At 45.5% G+C, this 20,437-nt stretch overlaps 1 protein-coding gene across 3 annotated transcripts in view; it reads right to left on the bottom strand.

Annotated features, from left to right (window-relative positions):
* PIP4K2C (phosphatidylinositol-5-phosphate 4-kinase type 2 gamma) overlaps nucleotides 1-20,437 on the bottom strand; it is a 36,002-nt gene that overhangs the window by 10,119 nt on the left and 5,446 nt on the right. For all 3 annotated transcript variants that reach the window (XM_079966813.1, XM_079966814.1, XM_079966815.1), the window contains 6 exons: nucleotides 15,923-16,020; nucleotides 13,655-13,751; nucleotides 10,254-10,397; nucleotides 8,164-8,310; nucleotides 1,900-1,938; nucleotides 279-392 (listed from right to left, as the gene is read on the bottom strand). In XM_079966813.1, the coding sequence (XP_079822939.1) occupies nucleotides 279-392; nucleotides 1,900-1,938; nucleotides 8,164-8,310; nucleotides 10,254-10,397; nucleotides 13,655-13,751; nucleotides 15,923-16,020 (639 nt within the window). The remainder of the gene's footprint in view (nucleotides 1-278; nucleotides 393-1,899; nucleotides 1,939-8,163; nucleotides 8,311-10,253; nucleotides 10,398-13,654; nucleotides 13,752-15,922; nucleotides 16,021-20,437) is intronic.

Raw genomic sequence — 20,437 nt, 5'->3', positions numbered from 1 at the left:
GGGATGCAACCCTGCACTAGCACTCCCTGTTTCTTGACTCTAGCTTGAAAGCCTATTAAAACTCAACGCATTTGGGGCTAGAATAAGTTCTTTATCAGGGAACATTGCTCAAAAATGGAGCATGTTTCAAAGCATGGCTGTGTAGTTCCCGCAAAAGTCCCTGTTCTGTCAATAAATCCCTTTCTGTGCCTGCGGATCATTTCCTATTGATATGCATTGACCAGCTGCTCCTGTCTTGCTGTGACTGTATTAGGGCTAGGCCCCCTAAGCCACAGTACCTCCACATCTCTCTTTAATTTCTCCATGAAATCTCTCTTGGCTTCTTCGTCAACGTACACTTTCTGGTTCATGTTTCGAAAGTCAATGTCCTTGAGGGTTGGTAGCTCCTTGCCCTAGAAAGGAACAGAAACGTATTTCGAATGAAGAGGAGGCATGGGGGCTGAGTCAACAGCTGGCTGAATCTAGACTTGGAGGGCAGAACTCGAGCCAGAACAATGAAGAAGTGCACTGAAAGTATTTTTTAATTTTGCTTTCAACCTTCTTGCAAGCCCTCGCAGAACATGGTTATGGGTCACCATCTAACTACAGTATTTTTCGCCTGATAGGATCCACTGTCCCATAAGGCGCACCTAGTTTTTTGGGGGGGAAATAAAGGGGGAAAATTTTATTTTCCCCCCGGGTGCGGGGCTGGGGCGGGGGAAGCCCGAGCTTCCCCCACCCTAGCCCCCAGAACAGGCAACTCTCCGCAAGCTGTGGGAGCCCAGCGCCAGGCTCCTGCGCTTTGCGGAGAGCTGCGCGAAGTCTGGGCACGCTGAGCTCAGCACGCCCAGGCTTCAGCATGCAGGCAACTCTCCGCAAGCCGTGGGAGCCCAGCCCTGGGCTCCCGCGCTTTGCGGAGAGCTGCGAGAGGCCTGGAGAGCGAGAGGGGTCAGTGCGCACGGACCCCTCTCGCTCTCCAGGCTTCAGCGAAAGCCTGCATTCGCCGCATAGGATGCACACACATTTCCCCTTCATTTTTGGAGGGGGAAAAGTGTGTCCTATAGGGCGAAAAATACGGTATTTTAAATAAATAATAAAACGTAACTAACTCCCAGTTTTCAGGAAGATCACTTTCAAGAACAACATGGACCTTCATTATGCAATAAATCTCCTGGCCAGGAGATCACTGCAGAATTACCCCCTGCCTCCTACTGCCTCTCACACTTTTGAGGGTGCCTCAAAAGGATTTTCAGGAAGCTGAATTCTGTGCCCATTTCTACATTCTTCTGCTGGGCTTCCAACAGAATCACAGTGCACAGAAGTCCTGACTATAATGTTAAATGCTACTTAGTTCCATAAGATGCTGCCAACCATTGGTCCACCTAAGCCTGGAGTTGCCTGTGGCAACTGCTTTTTAAGGTCCTTTTCCATCCCCTGCTACTGGAACCTTTTTTAAACCAGTGATACCAGGAATTCAACTTGGGATCCTCTGCATTCACATCACATGCTCCACCACTGAGTTATAGCCCCTCCCCTCTTGATCTCCATTTTCAACACCCTGGAATTTGATGTCAAGGCAAACATTAATCCTGCAAACTTATTCCAAGGAAACAACTCGCCAGTAATACCCCTTTGCTCATATTTTAAGCCTCCATAGTCTCCACTTCTCCTAGTTTAGTCAAGGTCTGTTTATTCTGCCTAGGACATGCAGATACCAGGAGTGCAATGTAAATGCATATATGCCCTTGTCTAATTTTTTAAAGAGATAAATATGCTCTCAGGTCATGCCTCTATCTTCCTTTGCAAAGAGGTCCACCATCATCTAGAGGTTTAAGCCAGCAAGCCAAAAATCACTTCACAACACATCAAAACAGAGGGAGAGCCATCACCTTTCACCAGAAAGCCATAATCTCAAATTACCTTCTCTTTATCACTAGCTTCACGGGATACCAGGGAGCCCTGGGGAAAAAAGCAGAAACACAAACATTAAGAAGCATGGTTCATAAACACAAATGGACATGGCCTTCAGGGCAGGTCTGAAATCAATGGGTGTTGTGCTAAGAAGATTGTTCCATCAGGGCTCGACAAAACAATCTTCCCTCTCTTCCTTCCATGTGCTGTTCTGGGGGTTCCCCCCAACCCCCCAAGGCAGATGAGGGAGGCGCAAGGGGCACATAGGAAGAGGAGTGTGCGGAAAGCCCCACTGTGCCAGCACTGGCTTCTGCTACCAGGACCCGTTGGTTGAATCCAGCCCACAGCGTTCGCATAAACATGGTTTATGTTTGGTTTCCAGCTTGTTATAGCTGGAAACCAAAAGATCATCATTATTGGAGGGGAGGGGGAAAGAGGTATATGTCTCTAAGCTAAAAAGTACCTCAAGTGCTCTCCAAAGGAGTATCATTCCACTAAATATAATTCTCTGATTTTCTACGCCACAATGTTCTATTCTTCATAGTATGTGTATTTTAAACAACTTATTTTTATATTGCTGCGATACACCCTGGGTCCTAATGGCAAAGGGTGGCTAAGAAATCCAAGTAATAGTAACAGTAAAAGCAGTGTTTTTATACATTATGTTGTTGTCCTGCCTTGACCAGATGTAAGATAAAAACAATATTGTTCAAACAATATTGTTCCTGTTACTGAGTTTCAGAGAGATACCTGCCATAATTCTGTCCCCAGGGGCTATTACAATGGGCAAGATAAGACCTACGGACACTGTCCTCCATCATCTGCCGACCACAAAGGCACCAGTTCAGATGCAAGAAATCTCTGCGTCTCCATCCAGGTAGGCAGAGGGCAGAGTCTTTGAATCAAAAGGCTGCAACATAAACAGCGGCGATGGCACTCTGCATAACACCCTTCACAGTGCAAATTACAGACTATTCACTTTAACCATATAAGGCAAGCAATTATATTATCTCCCACTTCATAGGAGGAGGGCAGGAGGCTGAGGAAGCACAACTTGCCAAGGCTACCCAGAGAGTTTTTGATGTAGCCAAAACATGAACCTACGTAGGTCTCACCTGGTGCAAAAGCTCTGCTTAGGCAGTAAAGTAGCTGAGTTGTTGTTGCTGCTGTTTGCTTGTCTGTTTTTAAATAAGACTTAGGATGGAAACCTTTCTTGGCATTTTTCAAAACGCAAAAATTATACCACAAGGCTGTTGTTTCAGGCTTAAGGATGCAATGGTACTTGCAACCTGATGCAAATACAGAATGGAAGTATCAGCAGGTCTGGGGGAACCCCAAAGGCTTGCACAATAACTATTTAAAAAAAACAACACAAAAAAACAACATGGGGGGGGGGAAACAAAACAATGAGGTCCAAGCATGCTCAGTGGCCACAGAATGCTGACTGGCTGCTTGCGGGCAGGGACTGGGAGGGGGAAAAAACACGAGAGGGAGAATAGAATAGAGTTGTCCTGCAGGAGAGCAGCGAACAGAAACACTCCACGCTGCAGCATTCCACTGCAGGCCACAGCATCTGTCCTCTCAACCAGGGCTACATTGCTGCTATGTTCTGTGCAGCACCTAGCACACTGCTGGCCCTCAAGGTGCAGCTGACAAACAGCAGAGCCTGGGCATCAGAAGGGGAAGCAACTCAGTGGGTTAAATCCAGTCTTTTGCCCTGAGGGGAGATATCCTATTTTGAAAACCTCACAGGCAATGCCTATTTTGTAATCCTAGACCGGCTGTCCTGGCTGCCGATTCGCTTCCAGGCCCAATTCAAAGTGCTGGTTTTGACCCAGAAAGCCTTAGGTGGCTCAGGACCACAATACCTCAAGGACCGCCTCACCCCATATGAACCGACCTCTGAGGCCCTTCTTTTTGTGCCTCCTCCACGAGGCCCAGAGGTAGCAACACGAGAGCAGGCATGCAGTGGCTCCCCACTTGCGGACTGTGCTCCCCAGGAAGATTCGCCTGGCACCTTCATTATATGTCTTTAGGCACCAGGCAAAAATATACCTCTTTTTCCAGGTCTTTAAACAATATATGGCCTTTTAAACTGGGTGGGTGGGTGTATTGTTTGTTTTTGTTACCATGTTATGTATTTTCATGTTTTTATATTATATACAGTGGTGCCCCGCAAGACGAATGCCTCGCAAGACAAAAAACTCGCTAGATGAAAGAGTTTTCCGTCTTTTGAGGTGCTTCGCAAGACAAATTTCACTATGGGCTTGCTTCGCAAGACAAAACGTCGGGCGAGTTCTTGCGAGTTTTCCCCCTTTCCCCCCCCTTTTTCTAAGCCGCTAATAGCCGCTAAGCCACTAAACCGCTAATAGCGCTAATCCGCTAATAGCCGTTCTTCGCAAGACGAAAAAACCGCAAGACGAAGAGACTCGCGGAACGGATTAATTTCGTCTTGCGAGGCACCCCTGTACTGCCCTGTGGTCCTCAGACGAAGAGCTGTATAGAAATTTAATAAGTAAATAATCAACCATTCAGGTTGATTAACAACATATCCAAGTTACTCCAACTGCATTCCTTTATAATAAGCACATCAGCTGTGGCCCTCCAGCAAAAGCTGCTTTTATACTGTGGCCCTCATTGCGGTTCAACCCTCCAGCCGCCTCTTCTAAAATGTTTGTAACTGCAAAACAAGGGCCTAGTTAACTCCACTATAAAAGATCTATGTAACCTTGCTGTGGGTCAGTTTAATGATCTGCAGCCAGGCTGAAGGCAGATAGGGGCAGACATGATTCATCTCATTCTCCTAGCTTGGTTTTCCAACACACACACACACACAGAGAGAGAGAGAGAGAGAGACCCCCTGAGTTTGATACTGTCCATGTACTGAACAAATTCCCTGAGGAGGCCATTTCATTGCAATATCAGAACATTTAATCAGCACAGCAAGCCACATGTTGCTTAATAGGCATTGGGAGAGGGAGCAGAGAGTGAAGAACAGACCTATCAGAGAGAGAAGGTCTGTACCACAACCTATTTTAACTGTCCGCCTAATGCTGGGCAATGCCTCTGCCAGGCAAGGACACGAGGAGGGCTGTGGAATGAGAATGTGCTCAGCAGGCTGGCAGGAGCCTTCAGATTGTCAAGGAAGGAGGAATGGATCCTCTCTTACGTGCTGCCTTCAAATCAGAAGCGGATGCCCTTCTTGGGAGATGCAACTCAGCCAAATATGTTTTAATTGGCTTGATCAAGATGGTTGGTAGAAGCCCAAAAGGGAACTTCCTGACCGGCGCAAACCAAAATTTATCTGACCTTAGAAGTGATACATCATCAAACTAAGAGGGAAGCGAAGGGTTCCTGCCTTGGAGATGGAGCTATTTATCAGTGTGAAGTGTGCTTTGCAGAGCAGCATAAGCAAAAGGCAGTCCTTTGCTCCAAGCAGCTTATGATCTATATTTAGGCACCCTGGTTGGGTGGGTGGGGAGGGAGGGAAAAGGAGATACGAGGAACAAATAGAAGCAAAAGCCGTTGCACACACATAGGCTTCATTTCAGGTGGGAATGAGGACTAAGGATGTCCAGAAGAGAAGAGTTTGGAACTGGGGTTACAAGCCAAAGAGGGGGACCTTTTGTGCAAGTAGCCAGGAAAGCCTCAGGCAGCTCAAGATAGGAGAGCTGAAGGAACAAGCTATTTATTCAGTCATTCAACATTTGTAAATACTGCTTTTTTCTGTGTTTCGTTGGCAAGCCGCTAGCCTGCGGAAGTCACATTGTTGCCCTTAGAGTACAGTTCAGCAGAACCTCAGCCTCCCTCTGCACCAGGGTTAATGGCTATTGAAGCCATGGCCCTGTCAAGTGAAGATGCTTCACCGGCCAGAGCCAGAGCTAGTCACCCGGACAAAGCTGTGCCTCTGTTTAAGTCTAGGTTTGAAGGTTGCTGAAGCAATATTTGAAGGAGGTTTAACAAAGTGAAGGACGTCGTCCTCTTTCTATGCTCCTCCCGAAGGAAACACGCAGATGGGGACAGATATACCCCTGCTTTAAGTCATTTACCTTCTGTCTTCTCTTGTATATTATTTTTGTTGGGTCTCTGGACCATAATAAAGATTGTTGTTGTTGTATATTATTTGCTACAAAGCTTGATGACTAAGCTCTTCAGCAATGAAACATAGAATTACCGGAACAACGTCTGAGCTCTGAACCATTGGTATATTACAAGTGGACTCTTAGTACTATGTTTGCTATTCTTTAAGATAAAACCTATTTGGGAAAGAAACTACTTTTGCCATTTTTATGGACTTTCCTTGTTTGTTTACAGATATTGTGTCGATGGCAATAGTCATTGTATCACCACCCTGTTCATTGTTTTATTGAAGCAATATTTGAGTCTGCTCATATGCCTCTCAGGCTTGAGCTTCAGGCGCAACTATGCAGGGTGCTACCCAGTTTATTTGCCTTTGCCTTCCAGGAACTTGATTTTTGCTTTGCTTGAATTTTGCCTTACCAGAATCCGAACTTGTGCTTGATTTTGTCTTGCTCCCTTTGGAGCAGTGGTGGGAAACCTTTTTGGCCCCATGGGCCAGACCCTTATCAGGATCTGCTTCACGGGTCAAATCTTGACAGGTAAGTGGGGCTGCCCACCTGTCAAAATCCCTTTTGCGCTGCTCTTAAAAGGGAAGTGGGAGGAGACTTAAAAGAAGGGGACTCTTTTGCCAAGTGTCCTCCTCCTCCTTCCTTTTAAATCCCCAGATCTTGCTCCACTCAAATCTTGCTGCCTAGCCTGCTGAGAACAGGACTGTGCAGCCAATACAGATTGAAACCTTGTTCTCCCACCCATCAGTTGATGGGTGCATGTGGTTTGGGGAGGGGGGATGGCTTGGAAGGCAATGGCTGGCTCATGGGTCAGAGATTCCCCACTCTTGCCTTGGAGGAAGCCAAACTTGTGCCTACAGTACACATGAACCCATCAGGCTGCAATTACATCCAGCCAAAAACTCTGCCTGGAACTAACAGCATCTCAACTTAATAAGCAGAGAGAGGATCACCTGAACTGAGCCAATTTCTCATGTCTTACAAGCAGATGTCTGTCTCATTCCTGCTACCAGAGATAATTAAAAGAGATGGAGGGCTGAAGCAGGGAGCTTGTGGGTGCAAATCGCACACCCTGCCACTGAACAATGGCCTCTGTGGGTGCCACATCACACAGCAGGTGGGAATGGTGCAAATCACATAGGACACACCCTATTTCAGTGACTGTTTCATTTTTAAACTGTTTCGAACAGTTAAAAGTTCAGATGACCGAATTTTAGATTGTTTTAACATGCTCTGGGACCTGATGCTGAAAAGTGCATACTAAATCTTTGTATAAACAGTTCCACGCATGCTCATATGTTTTCACAACTATGTAGTGACTATCATGTCTATTTTACAGATGGAGAACAGAGGCGCAGAATTCTTTGCATACAAGGCTTTTCAGGAGAAAACCTGGATGCCGCAACTCAGCACCGTGTTTTCCAGCTTCCTGCCTGATTACATATTTCCTTTATATCCCCTGCCCTGGCTCTGTACTCTCATGGCAAAGTGAGGATGATCTGAAATTCAGTAATGTCATGGAAGGGATACAGTGCCAGAAAGCTAGATAAGAACTTTATGGCCTTTTAAAAAAGAAGAACAGAAGACACACAGGCAATTACTGACTCCACCTAGATACAACTATACCCAGTGCCACCTGGTGACTAAAGCGTATAATGACACCATCTACTCAAGCATCTTCTGAAAGCCAGGTGTGCCAAGGTGGGGGGAGACTGCAAACTTTTGAATAAATATGGGCCAATAATAAGAAACTGGTGACATAGTTCCATGACAAGCTTTGCCTCTGGTGCAAAAACCCAGCACTGCTCTGTCTGACATATTAGCATTTTAGACACAGCATTATGCAACTACCACGCATTGCATATTGCAACTTCCACAGCTAATTGGTAAAGCTCTGGAGATTTCCAGAGCAAACATCATGCACATACATGGGCAAATGAGGGAGAAAAAGATGGACAAACAGGACCAAAGACTTGGGACTCACCTACATTGGCAAAGAAAAATCACTTTATATGTGTTGTTTATGCATTCTAACACTGTGACACCAGATGTCGCTGTGGAGTTCCGTTTTTGCTAACCTGGTTTCTCATACAAAGTTTGCAACGCGTTTAACTGAAACGCTTCTTTGATGTGTCTAGATCCAGCCTTGGCGCACACTTCCCGCCTGCCCTCCACTACCCGTTACCTTCAGATCGTACTTCCTGTGCACGGTGAGCCTGTGGCTGAACATGTTCCTCATGACCAGCATGTAGCTCTCCTCGTTGTCCACACTGAGCCGGTACATACCCAGGAACTGAGGCAGGAGGGTGCTCCCATGACACTTCACAATGTACTGGAAGAAGGAAACAAGATGTTCAGGAAGTACTGCACTAGTGGGCCCAGAACAAAGATCACCAAAAGCTTAGACAAGACTTATGCACAGTAGGAAGATGACTTCAGGAAGGCAAATCCAGAAATGGAATCGTAATCTTCTCTGTTGGAGCCCCAGCCCCCAAACCACAATTCTCCTGCATTTTGGCTTCTTGGGGCTTTCATTGGTCAAGGTGCAACAGACTCAGCTAGCTATCCTTTCCCAATGAGGACTATTCCTCAGCACTTCCTCTTGCTATCCAGTTCTTTGGGTCTTACTCCCTCTTCATTAACCTCCATCCTCTCTTGATCACAAGACCGTCTTTTTTTGAGCACCAAGTATACCCAGCCTAGATTTAAAAGGCACTCTAGATCTTCCACCACAGCGGCTCAAGGAGGATTAATACCCACCCATCCACTCACACAGAGGCAGACAGCGAAAATCCAGTCACTGATTTCCTAGAGCACCATCTGTAATTAATCTCTGGCCTTGCTAATACAGACATTGCCATGCTTTTCTTTACTTCTCCACTCTGCCTTATGAGTCCTGCGCATGCTGGTTAGCACTAGAGACATATATAAAAAATCAGCAATATTTTGATTTTCTTTTTTTAAAGGAGAGCAGCCATTGTTTTCTTCACCCCAGAAGACATCCACCTGCATCATAACCTAACCTAAGGAAGCTGGTGTGACGTTACAGGGAACCAGGCAGAGGGCCTTCTCGGCAGTGGTGCCATCCCTGTGGAACACCCTCCCATCAGATGTCAAGGAGATAAAGAACTACACAACTTTTAGAATACATTTGAAGGCAGCAATGTACCAAGAAGTTTTAACGTTTGACGTTTTATTATGTTTTTATATGTGCTAGAAGCTGCCCAGAGGAACTGGGGAAACAAAGCCAGATGGGCGGGGTATAAATAATAAAATTATTATTATTACAATTCATCCTAAAGCTATTATAAAGTACAAACTAGGGCTTTTCATCATGGCCAGCAATATTATTCACCACATTTTTTTTTAAACGCTTAACGTTTAAAAAAACGCAAAACTCTGAAAAAGAATCCTGGTGGACTCAAAAGTTTGCTCACTACTTTGTGAATTTTACTTTGTTCTGTTATGGGTACTGTTTGGATTTTTTCATCCTAGTGGACCAACATGGCTATCTATACAGAATGCTTCCATATCAATACTGATGAACAGGTCTCATTGTATTCCTTCCACCTATTATTAGATGGCCCAAATGAAGAATTCGGCAGCCTGAGGAGAGGGCCTATTTTGTGTTTTGAACTTCTGTACAGTGCCCACATCTGTGAGGTACTTTACAAACAACACTGGTGTTGTTCTTAGCTTGCAGGGCACTTGGCATTCCTGAAATGTCAGCTTTCAGTATTTTTCCATTTGAAAATTGCTCCTAAGGCTATGGAAAGAAGCTTGACAGCATGCAGTAATGCTTCCTCAGATCTCAGTAGTAGGTGAGGAACGGAGGACAACTTTCAGTGGTCAGGGGGCAGGAGCTACGCAGAACCCTGAAGCCCTTTTCCCTGTCCATGGCTAGCAGAAAGAAATATGCAAACTTGCTTCATTTGCTTAAGTTTTGCTTCAGTGCACTAAGATTTTATATTTACTGTTATTTATTATATTCTTGTGGGGGTTGGTTTGGAGGTTTGAATCCCAAGTTAATTTTAAAAAGTTCACAGAAAGACAGACCATTTCCTGTCCCCACCTCCCGTCGTGCAGCTACCTGCACACCAAGAAGTCACCCTGGAGGAGCAATGGGCCCTACTGAACAGATGTGGGGTGAGGCACAGGTGGCCCTTTGCTTCCATGAGCATCCTTCAGGTGAACTTATTTTACACTCCACGTCAAGAGTCCACATCACATGCCTACAACCCCATACAAAGAAGCCTGCTTGCCTTCACGTCTTACCTGGTGGTAGTGAGACAGAAGGCTATGCACATCAGCCACATCTTCACTGGAGATCTCCTTGATCACCAACGTTCTGTCGTAGGACAGGAGGAAGCGCCCCCCGCCCTCAATCTCATAAGTGGGCGGACTGCGTGTCAGCGAGACCTGAAGAAGTCAGAATGAACCAATGACAACAAGGCTCTGTGCCAATGACCCTGGCGTGGCCGATTTATCTTTATGATAAGGGTGGGCAACAAGGGAGTTAAAGATAAACCTTCCCTAGCTATGGAGTAGCAAAAAGCTGAACAAAACTTCTGGGCTCCAGATCTTCCCTCAAAGGGTCACTTCCCCTGTGGCACTGCCTCTTTGACAGCCACCCTCAAGGGAGCCGTTCCTTTAAAAAGGCTCTTAGGGAAATGGGGTGGTGCAGGAAATGTTGAGTGATAGAATCATCGATTTGGAAGGGACCACAAGGACCATCTAGGGACGCAGGTAGCACTGCGGGTTGAACCACAGAGCCTAGGGCTTGCCGATCAGAAGGTCGGCGCTTCAAATCCTCATGGCGGGGTGAGCTCCCGTTGCTTGGTCCCAGCTCCTGCCAACCTAGCAGTTCGAAAGCACGTCAAAGTACAAGTAGATAAATAGGTACTGCTCTGGCGGGAAGGTAAACGGCGTTTCCATGCGCTGCTCTGGTTCGCCAGAAGTGGCTTACTCATGCTGCCCACATGACCCGGAAGCTGTACGCCGGTTCCCTCGGCCAGTAAAGCGAGATGAGCGCCACAACCCCAGAGTCGGTCACGACTGGACCTAATGGTCAGGGGTCCCCCTTTACCTTTTACAAGGACCATCTAGTCCAACCCCAGCAATGCAGGAATCTTTCTGCCCAACATGCGGCTCAAACCCACAACTCTGAGATTAAGAGTCTCATGTTCCACTAACTGAGCGATCAATAATTTTTATGAAGTCCAGGAAAGAAGCTCTGCTGCCTGCTTCAGTTTGCTTCAGTGCAAAGCCAGAGCGGTGCCCTCCAGATGTTTTTGGACCACAAAACTGACCTTTGGGTCATACTAGCTGGGGCTGATGGAAACTGTAGTCCACAACATCTGGAAGGCACCATGTTTGTTACCCTTGCTCTCATGAGACCAAGAACACATTAAAGAGGGTACACTCAAATGCTGCTTTGTTAGCATCCCAGAAGTCTTACCCTCTGGCCCCCTTTAAAGAAAAAGAAACTTGGAGGGTTTAAATGTGCAGAGAGAAATGGGCAGTTCAAGGGGTCTGTGGGAGCTGCTGGGGGCTCTTTCCCCTTCTATTGTGATATTTCATATGCTATCTTTCCTCTTCCTTCTCTTCCAAATAGAGAGAATGCAAGTCACAAATACTGATGTGAGGTGAGAATATTCTCGAGAATGCAAATATTCTTGAGAATATTTTCTGCTAGAAAATTCTCCAGTTAATATTCTCCACAAACTGTAAATTCTAGTGTAAGAACCAGTTTTATAACCCACATTAAAAAAAATCTAGTAAATAATAAGTCAAGCTGTGATGTTGCCAGTGTAAGTAATGAATAATGATTTTTTTTCTGGTCCAGTTACATTACTAGGCATTGTGTCTTTCAACATGGACAGTTCTGAAATGTGAGCTTCCGAAAACATTTTAATTTTTTTATGTTTTAAAAATGCCATTCATTTAATTTGATAAACATTTGAATCTGTATGTATTTCAACTATGTGATAGCCTTTTTTCTAGTTTGGTGTGACCTTATTCTTAGCAACTATATACCCCTGGCCATACAGTGTAATTTTTTTAAAAAAAGAAAGTAGCTTTAATGCTTTATACACTTTTATGGAAGCCGCCCAGAGTGGCTGGGGAGGCCCAGCCAGATGGGCGGGGTATAAATAATAAATTATTATTATTATTATTATTATTATTATTATTATTATACCTAAGCCTATACAATTATGTGTAACAGCATGTGAGGTGGCCTTGATTTAAACAGTTGACATTTCTATATTTTTATTTAGTGCCAGTAACTGGTTTTGCAGTGCCATTTTTAAATATTCCTTTTACTTTAAAAGCTACATTTCATGCATACACAACATAATTTGAATTCAAATTGGATGGTAAATATATGGTTAGTGGCAGGCTCAGTGATTAACGTGAGTCATTCACATTGCATTTTCAATTTCAAGTTTGGTGCAAAAAATCAAAGAATGTGAATTCACTGCATTGCCCCATTGAATAAATGTATCTGTACAGTTATTTTACCCTTGAACAAGCCTGTATATTAACTAATTATATCATTTTCAATGCATTAAAATGAATATTCTCCTATTTTAAATGAAAATTCTCTAATATTCTCATTAATCAAGAATATTCTCAAGAATATTCTCAATAATGTTCTCCAAAAGATTATTCTCAAGAATTTAACATCACTAGTCACAAACATCCATTTGTCACATCTTATCTTGCAACCATCTTATATGCAGTAAGTCAGCCTCACTACCCTCACAATGCAGACAGGAGCGGGGCCATCTAGATAGCAGCTCATGGCAGAGGTAATGTTCAGAGTGGGGACTTTGTAATTAATAGCTCATTCTCTTAAGCCTTCCAACTCCCATTGGGTGTTCATACACAACTCAGTAGTCAACTGGCTATTTGTAACAGGTGTCATAACTACTGCAGTGCCTGGGCAAGCAAATTCAGGAACAAAGGCAGTAATCTATGGCTGCAGTCAGAACACTGGCCTTATCCCACTTCAAACATCAATTTCTCTCAAGGGAACATGCCTGCAACCAATGCCTCCAGTGAGCTTATTAGTAGCCTATGATTGTGCCTTATGTGGCAATCTTCCTGCAATATGTCCAGCTGAGCAATTTATAACACTCCCAATTAGCTCCACACTGGAAGTGTACACTATGATTTATTAGCTGAATTTCAAACTTGCTTTCGAACCAGCATTTTCAGTGTTCGAAAAAACAAATTACTGAAGTTGTGCATGATTTTAAATTTAAAACTAGCAGATACATACTGTACTAAAAATACCCTATAAAACCTGAACAAAATCACAAAACTATAAAACCTGAATATATAATAAAATAACAGCAACTATAAAATCCGAATGAACCCAGTAAGAAAACACCTGCTCATTAGCTTTCTTCTAAAACAGCAGAAGCCTAACAGGAAAAGCATCAGCAATTTCTCCAAAAGCAGGTCTGGAGGGCATCTCTGGGAAAGGAGTTCCACAACAAGGGTGCCTTGGTCAAGAAGGCTTTCAGCTTCGTGCATTACACTCTGAAGTCCAGTATATGACAGGAGTAAGGGGGTCGGAGGCAGAGATAATACACGCACACTACAGCTGAGTACCTAAAGTTTTGTGCAGGCTTGTAAGAGTCTGAAGTGTACAGACGAGACCCACATACCTGGTAATCCTGGTCATCAATGCTGAAACGTTCGCGAAGATTGCGGAAGACCTGTGGGCAGTATTCCTTGAATTTGAAATGGCTGGGCAGGTTTTCTCTGCAAGAGTCGAGTGACAGAGTTAGCTGCTACTCCAAAACTCGGACTGCACATGCAGCAGGGTGAGCTGGAGGAGGGAGCTGAACGAGAGCTGGGGGTGGGGAGAATCACATTTCTGAATGCACCTCTATGAAAAAACAACAACAAAAAAGCCTCCCCCCTTCCGCACAAAAATAAGAACCTAGCACATCAGTGAAGACTGCAGCCCAGCCTGTTCGCTCCCTGTTGCGCTAGTTTCTACTTACAGGGTGGGTTTTGGTTTCAACAAATAAAGAAGCATGATGAAGTTTGATTCTACCCACCTTGCAGCAGTCGGAAGTGGTACAGCCCAGACCATCACCTCCGACTCTGCTATGTTTGTGGTCCAGGCCTTACCTTCTCCTGCTGTAGATGGAACCAGCTCTCCATCAGAAGCAGCCCATTACAGCCCAATCTTATACGTAACCAAGCTCCTGTTTCCTTACCAGAAGGCCAGTTTTTTTCTGACAAGTGAGCAAGGCCTAGTAATAGCTACCAAGTCAATCTGGGCATTATCTCAGTAATCTGCGACCCAAGCCCCATAATCCCCTGCCCATTAGTATCCTCTACCACAGGGTGTAATCCTCCATTATTATGCAAATGGTCTCATGACCAGACAGGCAGAACAATCTTCCTTTAATACTAAGCATACCAGGCAGAGGGGACAGTGTGTGCGTGGGAAATGATTTTTTTGGCCAGCTTTGCATACACTATTCAATTTTTTTGTACTTTTCCTGGAGGAAGGTTCAAATCAAGCAATTGCTGGCCTTTCTGGAGTGCTACAACAGAAGTGGGTAACCTGTGGCCACATGCAGCTCCTAATACCTTCTGACACCACCCCATCCTTCCATCCCATCAGAGGTCCTACCTTCCTCCTTACCGTATTTTTCGCCCCATAGGACACACTTTTTCCCCTCCAAAAATGAAGGGGAAATGTTTTTGTGTCCTATGGGGCGAATGCAGGCTTTCGCTGACTGACCCCTCTCACTCTCCAGGCTTTAGGAAGCTATCTGCAAGCCGAAGCCCGGGGTGCGCTCCGGAGCGCGCCCCGTGCTTCGGGCTGCAGATAGCAGCCTGTTCTGGGGGCTGGGGTGGGGGGAAGCTCGGGCTTACTCTGCCCCAGCCCCACGGCTGGGGGGGGATAATTATTTATTTATTCCCCCCCCAAAAAAAAAAACTAGGTGCGCCCTATGGGCCAGTGCACCCTATAGGGTGAAAAATACGGTAATTTCCATAGCTTTAAAAAGCTGTTTCCCCACCGTCACCCCTCTCTTCCTGTGTGGATTCAGAATAAAAAGGGCCATATATTATTTGATAGAAATAAACTGATGTGTTTAACAAATCTTTTTCCTGGTATCAAAGCTTGGGAAAAAGACGTTTTCTTCTTGGTTTCTGCTCTCTCTGTGTGCGGTCACACCAAAGTCAGAAAAGAATTATTTTCACATGCTTTCTAGAGCAGTAGCTGCACTGGTCTGCTGAATTAAAAACAATAATCTCTGTACAGTTATTTGAGAGTAAACCTTTCAAACCAAGTGGGGCTTACTACTCTTCCCAAGAGTAAGCAGGCTGGCATGGGACTGGAAATTCTGAGCGAAGGTAAAGATGGAAGAAGGGCAGTCATCATTCAGGTTCAATAATCCATAACATTTTTGGAGTGCCCTCCATCCATCCATCGCTAACATGCAGTCCCCAACCAGTTATCCTGAAGGAATGAGGCCCTTAACAGAAAACACTTGCCCTCCCCTGCGGCACAGTCATAGGAGAGCTAGACACCTACACTGCCGCCCATGTGCAGGCTATGCTCTTAAAATGAGAGTGTTGCTAATAGTTGACTTATGGAGGGTGCTATGTTAGCTTCTCCTGTATTATAGCATGTGCATTCGGAGGAACTATGTCCCTGGGGTACAGCATCTGCAGTCTTTTCTCACAGATGCCTGAGGGAAGCCCACAAGAAAGAGTCGAGCACTACAGCTCCCTCCTGCAACAGGTATATAGAGGTATACTGCCTCTGATAGTGGAGGTAATATAGCCACCATGACTGAAAGTCACAAGCCTAATACCCTGCACTTCCAGTTAAAGGGGTGGAATCTGAAGTTGGGCTAGGAAGACTATGTGCCTTTCTGCTCCTAGACATATGCACCACCGGTCCTCACCTGTTGAAGAGATGATTGTTCACCTTTATTTTAGAATTCGCTTTGAAGTCATCAGGGAGCAGCATCACTGGCTGGGGAACTTGACTCAGCTCATTGATCTAAAGAAGGAAAGCAAATGTGAAGCCACTGGCTTCTCTTGTACAAAGCAGCACATGTCAGGAGAATGTAATAGCACCAAGGCAAGGCCTTGAGAGGAGAGTTCTTGTCTACCAAGAGCCCCTGGAGGAAGTGACATCCGGCCAAATGCCATGCCATTTGCAACCTAAGACTTGGGCACTAAAGCTATGCTGTTAGTTTCTCCAGGCACAGGCTTCCTCAAACTCGGCCCTCCAGATGTTTTGAGACTACAATTCCCATCATCCCTGACCACTGGTCCTGCTAGCTAGGGATCATGGGAGTTGTAGGCCAAAAACATCCGGAGGGCCGTGTTTGAGGAAGCCTGTCAAAGCGTATCAGCAGGATGGACCTTTGGGAAAGGGCCATGGCTCAGGAGTACCAGCACACCTGCTTTGCATGCACCAGGTCTCAGATTCAATCTCTGGCACTTCCAGGTACAGGTGGGAAAGATCCTGGTCTGAAATCCTGGAGAACTGCTATGAGTTGGCATAGGCAGTACTGAGCTTGACTAACCAGTGGCCTGGCGCAGTACTAGGCATCTTTCTAAGGCAGCTTCATGCGGTCCTAGCATGGCGTACAACCAACAATAAATTAAGTTCAAAGTTGCATCAAGAACCTATGAAAATGTATACAGTATATACTTACAGGAAGAGCATTCAAGAACGTTTGGGTTATCAACAAAGTTAATACAGCAGTTCAGGCAGGATTAGCCTAGGAAGACTAAGCTAGAGACTCATAGCAGGGAACTGCCAGTCAAGACAATGGGCTTCAGATGGAGACAACCACGGAGGAAGGTTATGGTGAGGATTAGGAGCGCTGAAGAAAATGTTGCTTTAGTCCAGGGGTCAAATAGTCACAAAGTAGGTTGCCTCAAAGCATGGGAAAGGAAGACTGTAGGGTTGAAAAATGGATTTTCTTGTATTTGCATAATTTTTACCTGGGATTTAATCCAAGCCACCATCAAAAGAAATATCATACCTACCTCCAGTGCTATTTTTCTAGAAAAATAGGTGCAAGAACTCACCACAAACACCTCTCTTGTTGTCTTCAAATGGCAATGGCACCCACCTGAGGGGTGCCAGAATGGAGCTCTGGCTAAAAGAAAGCCCTGCCTACCTCCATGGAATGACCTGTAAAAACTACATATTCAGCACCTGTCAATGCCATCATGGCAGAAAACATGGACCCTTGGAACAAATCCACGTACTATAGTGGCTGCAGTAAGTGCAGTAAGCTTGGGGAGGGGTGGGTTACAATGCAAGCCACAGAAACCAATGGCAGGTTCAATTTGATGGTTGTTTGGAGGAGATGCCTTTAAAAAGTCGTAAGGATCCATGGTTTTTTGCCATCACTGACCCCACCCTGCTGCCCTGAGGTCGCCCTTTGTCCATACAGTTGCTTCTCTTTTATACATCTGTCTTTCTGTTCCTCACAAGCCCATCCACCACAGCTCAGTTTCCTTTGTTCTAGATAGCATTTAGAAGCGGTGTTCAATCAGAAGGGTAGAGGGCGTGTTTTAAACTTTATGCCCACATTCATCACCCCAAGTACCAGCATCTCTCAGGATGTCTCCCCCCACCTTGTGCTCCTCCAGTGAGTTTTCCTTAGGGGCACCTAGCTTGCCACTGCAGGAGACAGAATCCCAGGCTAGGAATACCTTTTGGCTGACCCAGCAAGGCAGTTCTTAGGGATCTGTCACTAACTCAGGAGCTATGGTCAAACTGGACTGTCAATTCTTGTTCATGGACTTATCCCAAGATAAAAACTCTGTGATAACAGTCTGGAGTTAATCACCTCTGAAACTTGATTATGAGAATGAGTCCAAAAGAGAAGTATTAAACTGATTGTTGTGTAGGCTTCCACATTTAGGAGAGTGAATCTCCCACAGGGAGTTTCTTTCAAGCACCCTCCAGTTCACAAGCCAGGAAAAACACGGAAAATGTACCAACAGCCTGGGCTGCTACAAAAGATCAGGAAGTGATCTGTATTGATATGATCATGGAGAGATGAGTAAAGGTAACTCATCGGCATACATATCTGGGCCTGGCCTCTGTGTGAGAGACTGTTTGCTGGCAAGGGAGACGGCAATGCTGAGGGGCCAGCCTGAATTTCAGTCGCCACAGCCCTTTCTCCTGCAGCGGAAGCTGCAGTGCTGAGGTAACTTTAAAACCAGTCCTAAGCTGAAGTGATATGTATGAGTTGACCGGTTGCTAGCATCCAACATGTCTTGTTTATGGGGGGGACGGGACGGGACTGTGATGCCTGCTTTGTTGGGGATTGTGTATTATGGAATGAAGTGTTCAAGTCTGCAACACGTATAAATTACACAAATTAAGCAAATTTGCTCAATCTCGTTTTGTAAATGTAAACTGCAAAAAATGGTTTAAAAAAGAAAGAAAAAAACAAAATGTTCTGTCTTTGCCGGGGGGGGGGGGGGGGAGAAAAAAAGTCTACTGGAGGACAATGGAAGCTCTGCACTTGGCCACAGGAAGACTCGGCTGGCTTCTGTTATTTCCACAGGCATCACCTACACATTTTCAAGAATGTAATTGCAACCATAGGGTCTAGAAACTTGTCTTTACAAATATTAAAGGTTAGATATTCAGGAAGTTGAATCCCACCGGATTCTGCACGTTCTCTGTGCTGCCCCAGAATCACAGCATACACACTGCATAGGCAAAGTCAGTGGGTACAGAATACACATGGATGACTGAGTAGAGAGAACAAAATAGTAGGTATCATATACTGTCTAATGCTGAATATAGTGTGACAACCCTGCATACATAGCACCAAAGAGGGGGCACTTGTGGTCCTCCAGGTGTTGCTGTTGGGCTTCAACTCCCAACACCCTCAGGCACCATGGGCAATGGTCAGGGGTGATGGGAGTTTGTCCCATCTGGAAGTCCAGATTCCTGATCCCTACAGTACACTATTCCTCATGAATTTATTCCACTTTCACTTCACTTTCCCTCCAAGGAGTACATAGCTGTTTACATACAGTTCCCATGCAGTCTCCCGTCAAAATACCTAAAAGGGCCTGACCTACTTGGCTTCAAAACCGCAGAACTGTGTCATGTGCCTTTGGACTAGACTCAAATTGAGAGCACTCCAGTTATTGTCAGCCACCAAGAGAACCAATGGAGTTTGTAGCTTTTCCTTACTTCAGGTTTCTGGGAAAGATCAAAGCTATTTATCGGGCCTACAGGAATGAACCAATCTGGGATAGATCCTTTGTGGCAAAAAAACTGCAAGACCCAAAATGCTTCAGAGAAAACAGTAACTGCAGCAAAATGATCAGGCAAATTATTTGCACAGGGTTGTGACTGCAAGCTCATTCAGCTGGAAGTCTTCTGACATGGGACAGTCTGACCTATCAAATACATAAACAGTGCATTGATTTGAACATCATATTAAACCAGTGTTAAAATATACTATGGTTTGTATCTAACTAAATCACTGTATGTGCAGCCCTTCCTTTCCCCATGCAATGCCCCCAATCTGCTACACAAGGTTTTTTTTTGGGGGGGGGAATCTGGAGCAGATGGGGGGGTGTATGCAGGGGGAGAGTTCTCTTGGGGTTTGGGCTGGGTGTTCACCAGTATGTAGATGATACCCAGCTCAACCTCGCCTTCCAATCAGAACCAGTAAATGTCCTGTGTGAGTGTCTGGAATTGGTTGGAGGATGGGTGGCGGATAACAGATTGAGGTTGAATCCTGACAAGACAGAAGTACTGTTTTGGGGGGATGGGGTGGGCAGGTGTGGGGGACTCCCTGGTCCTGAATAGGATAACTGTGCCCCTGAGGACCAGGTACACAGCCTGGGAGTCATTTTTGACTTACAGCTGTCCATGGAGGCGCAGGTCAATTCTGTGTGCAGGGCATGTGTCTACCAGCTCTATCTGGTACGCAAGATGAGACCCTATCTGCCCGTGGACTGTCTCGCCAGAGTGGTGCATGCTCTGGTTATCTCCCGCTTGGACTACTGCAATGCGCTCTATGTGGGGCTACCTTTGAAGGTGACTCGGAAACTACCACTAAGCCAGAATACAGCAGCTAGACTAGTGACCGGGAGTGGCTGCCAGGACCATATAACACCAGTCCTGAAAGACCTACACTGGCTCCCAGTGCATTTCTGAGCACGATTCAAAAAGCGTTGGTGCTGACCTTTAAAGCCCTAAACGGCCTCGGTCCAGTATACCTGAAGGAGCGTCTCCACCCCCATCGTTCTGCCCAGACACTGAGGTCCAGCTTTGAGGCCCTTCTGGCCTTTCCCTCACTGCGAGAAATAAAGCTACAGGGAACCAGGCAGAGGGCCTTCTTGGTAGTGGCACCTGCCCTGTGGAACATCCTCCCATCAGATGTCAAGGAAATAAACAACTATCTGACTTTTAGAAGACA

This window comes from Podarcis cretensis, assembly GCF_951804945.1.
Source record: "Podarcis cretensis genome assembly, chromosome: 2".
Lineage (NCBI taxonomy): Eukaryota > Metazoa > Chordata > Lepidosauria > Squamata > Lacertidae > Podarcis > Podarcis cretensis.
Note: the sequence above shows the minus strand (reverse complement) of the source record. Positions and strands in the feature narration are given on the sequence as shown.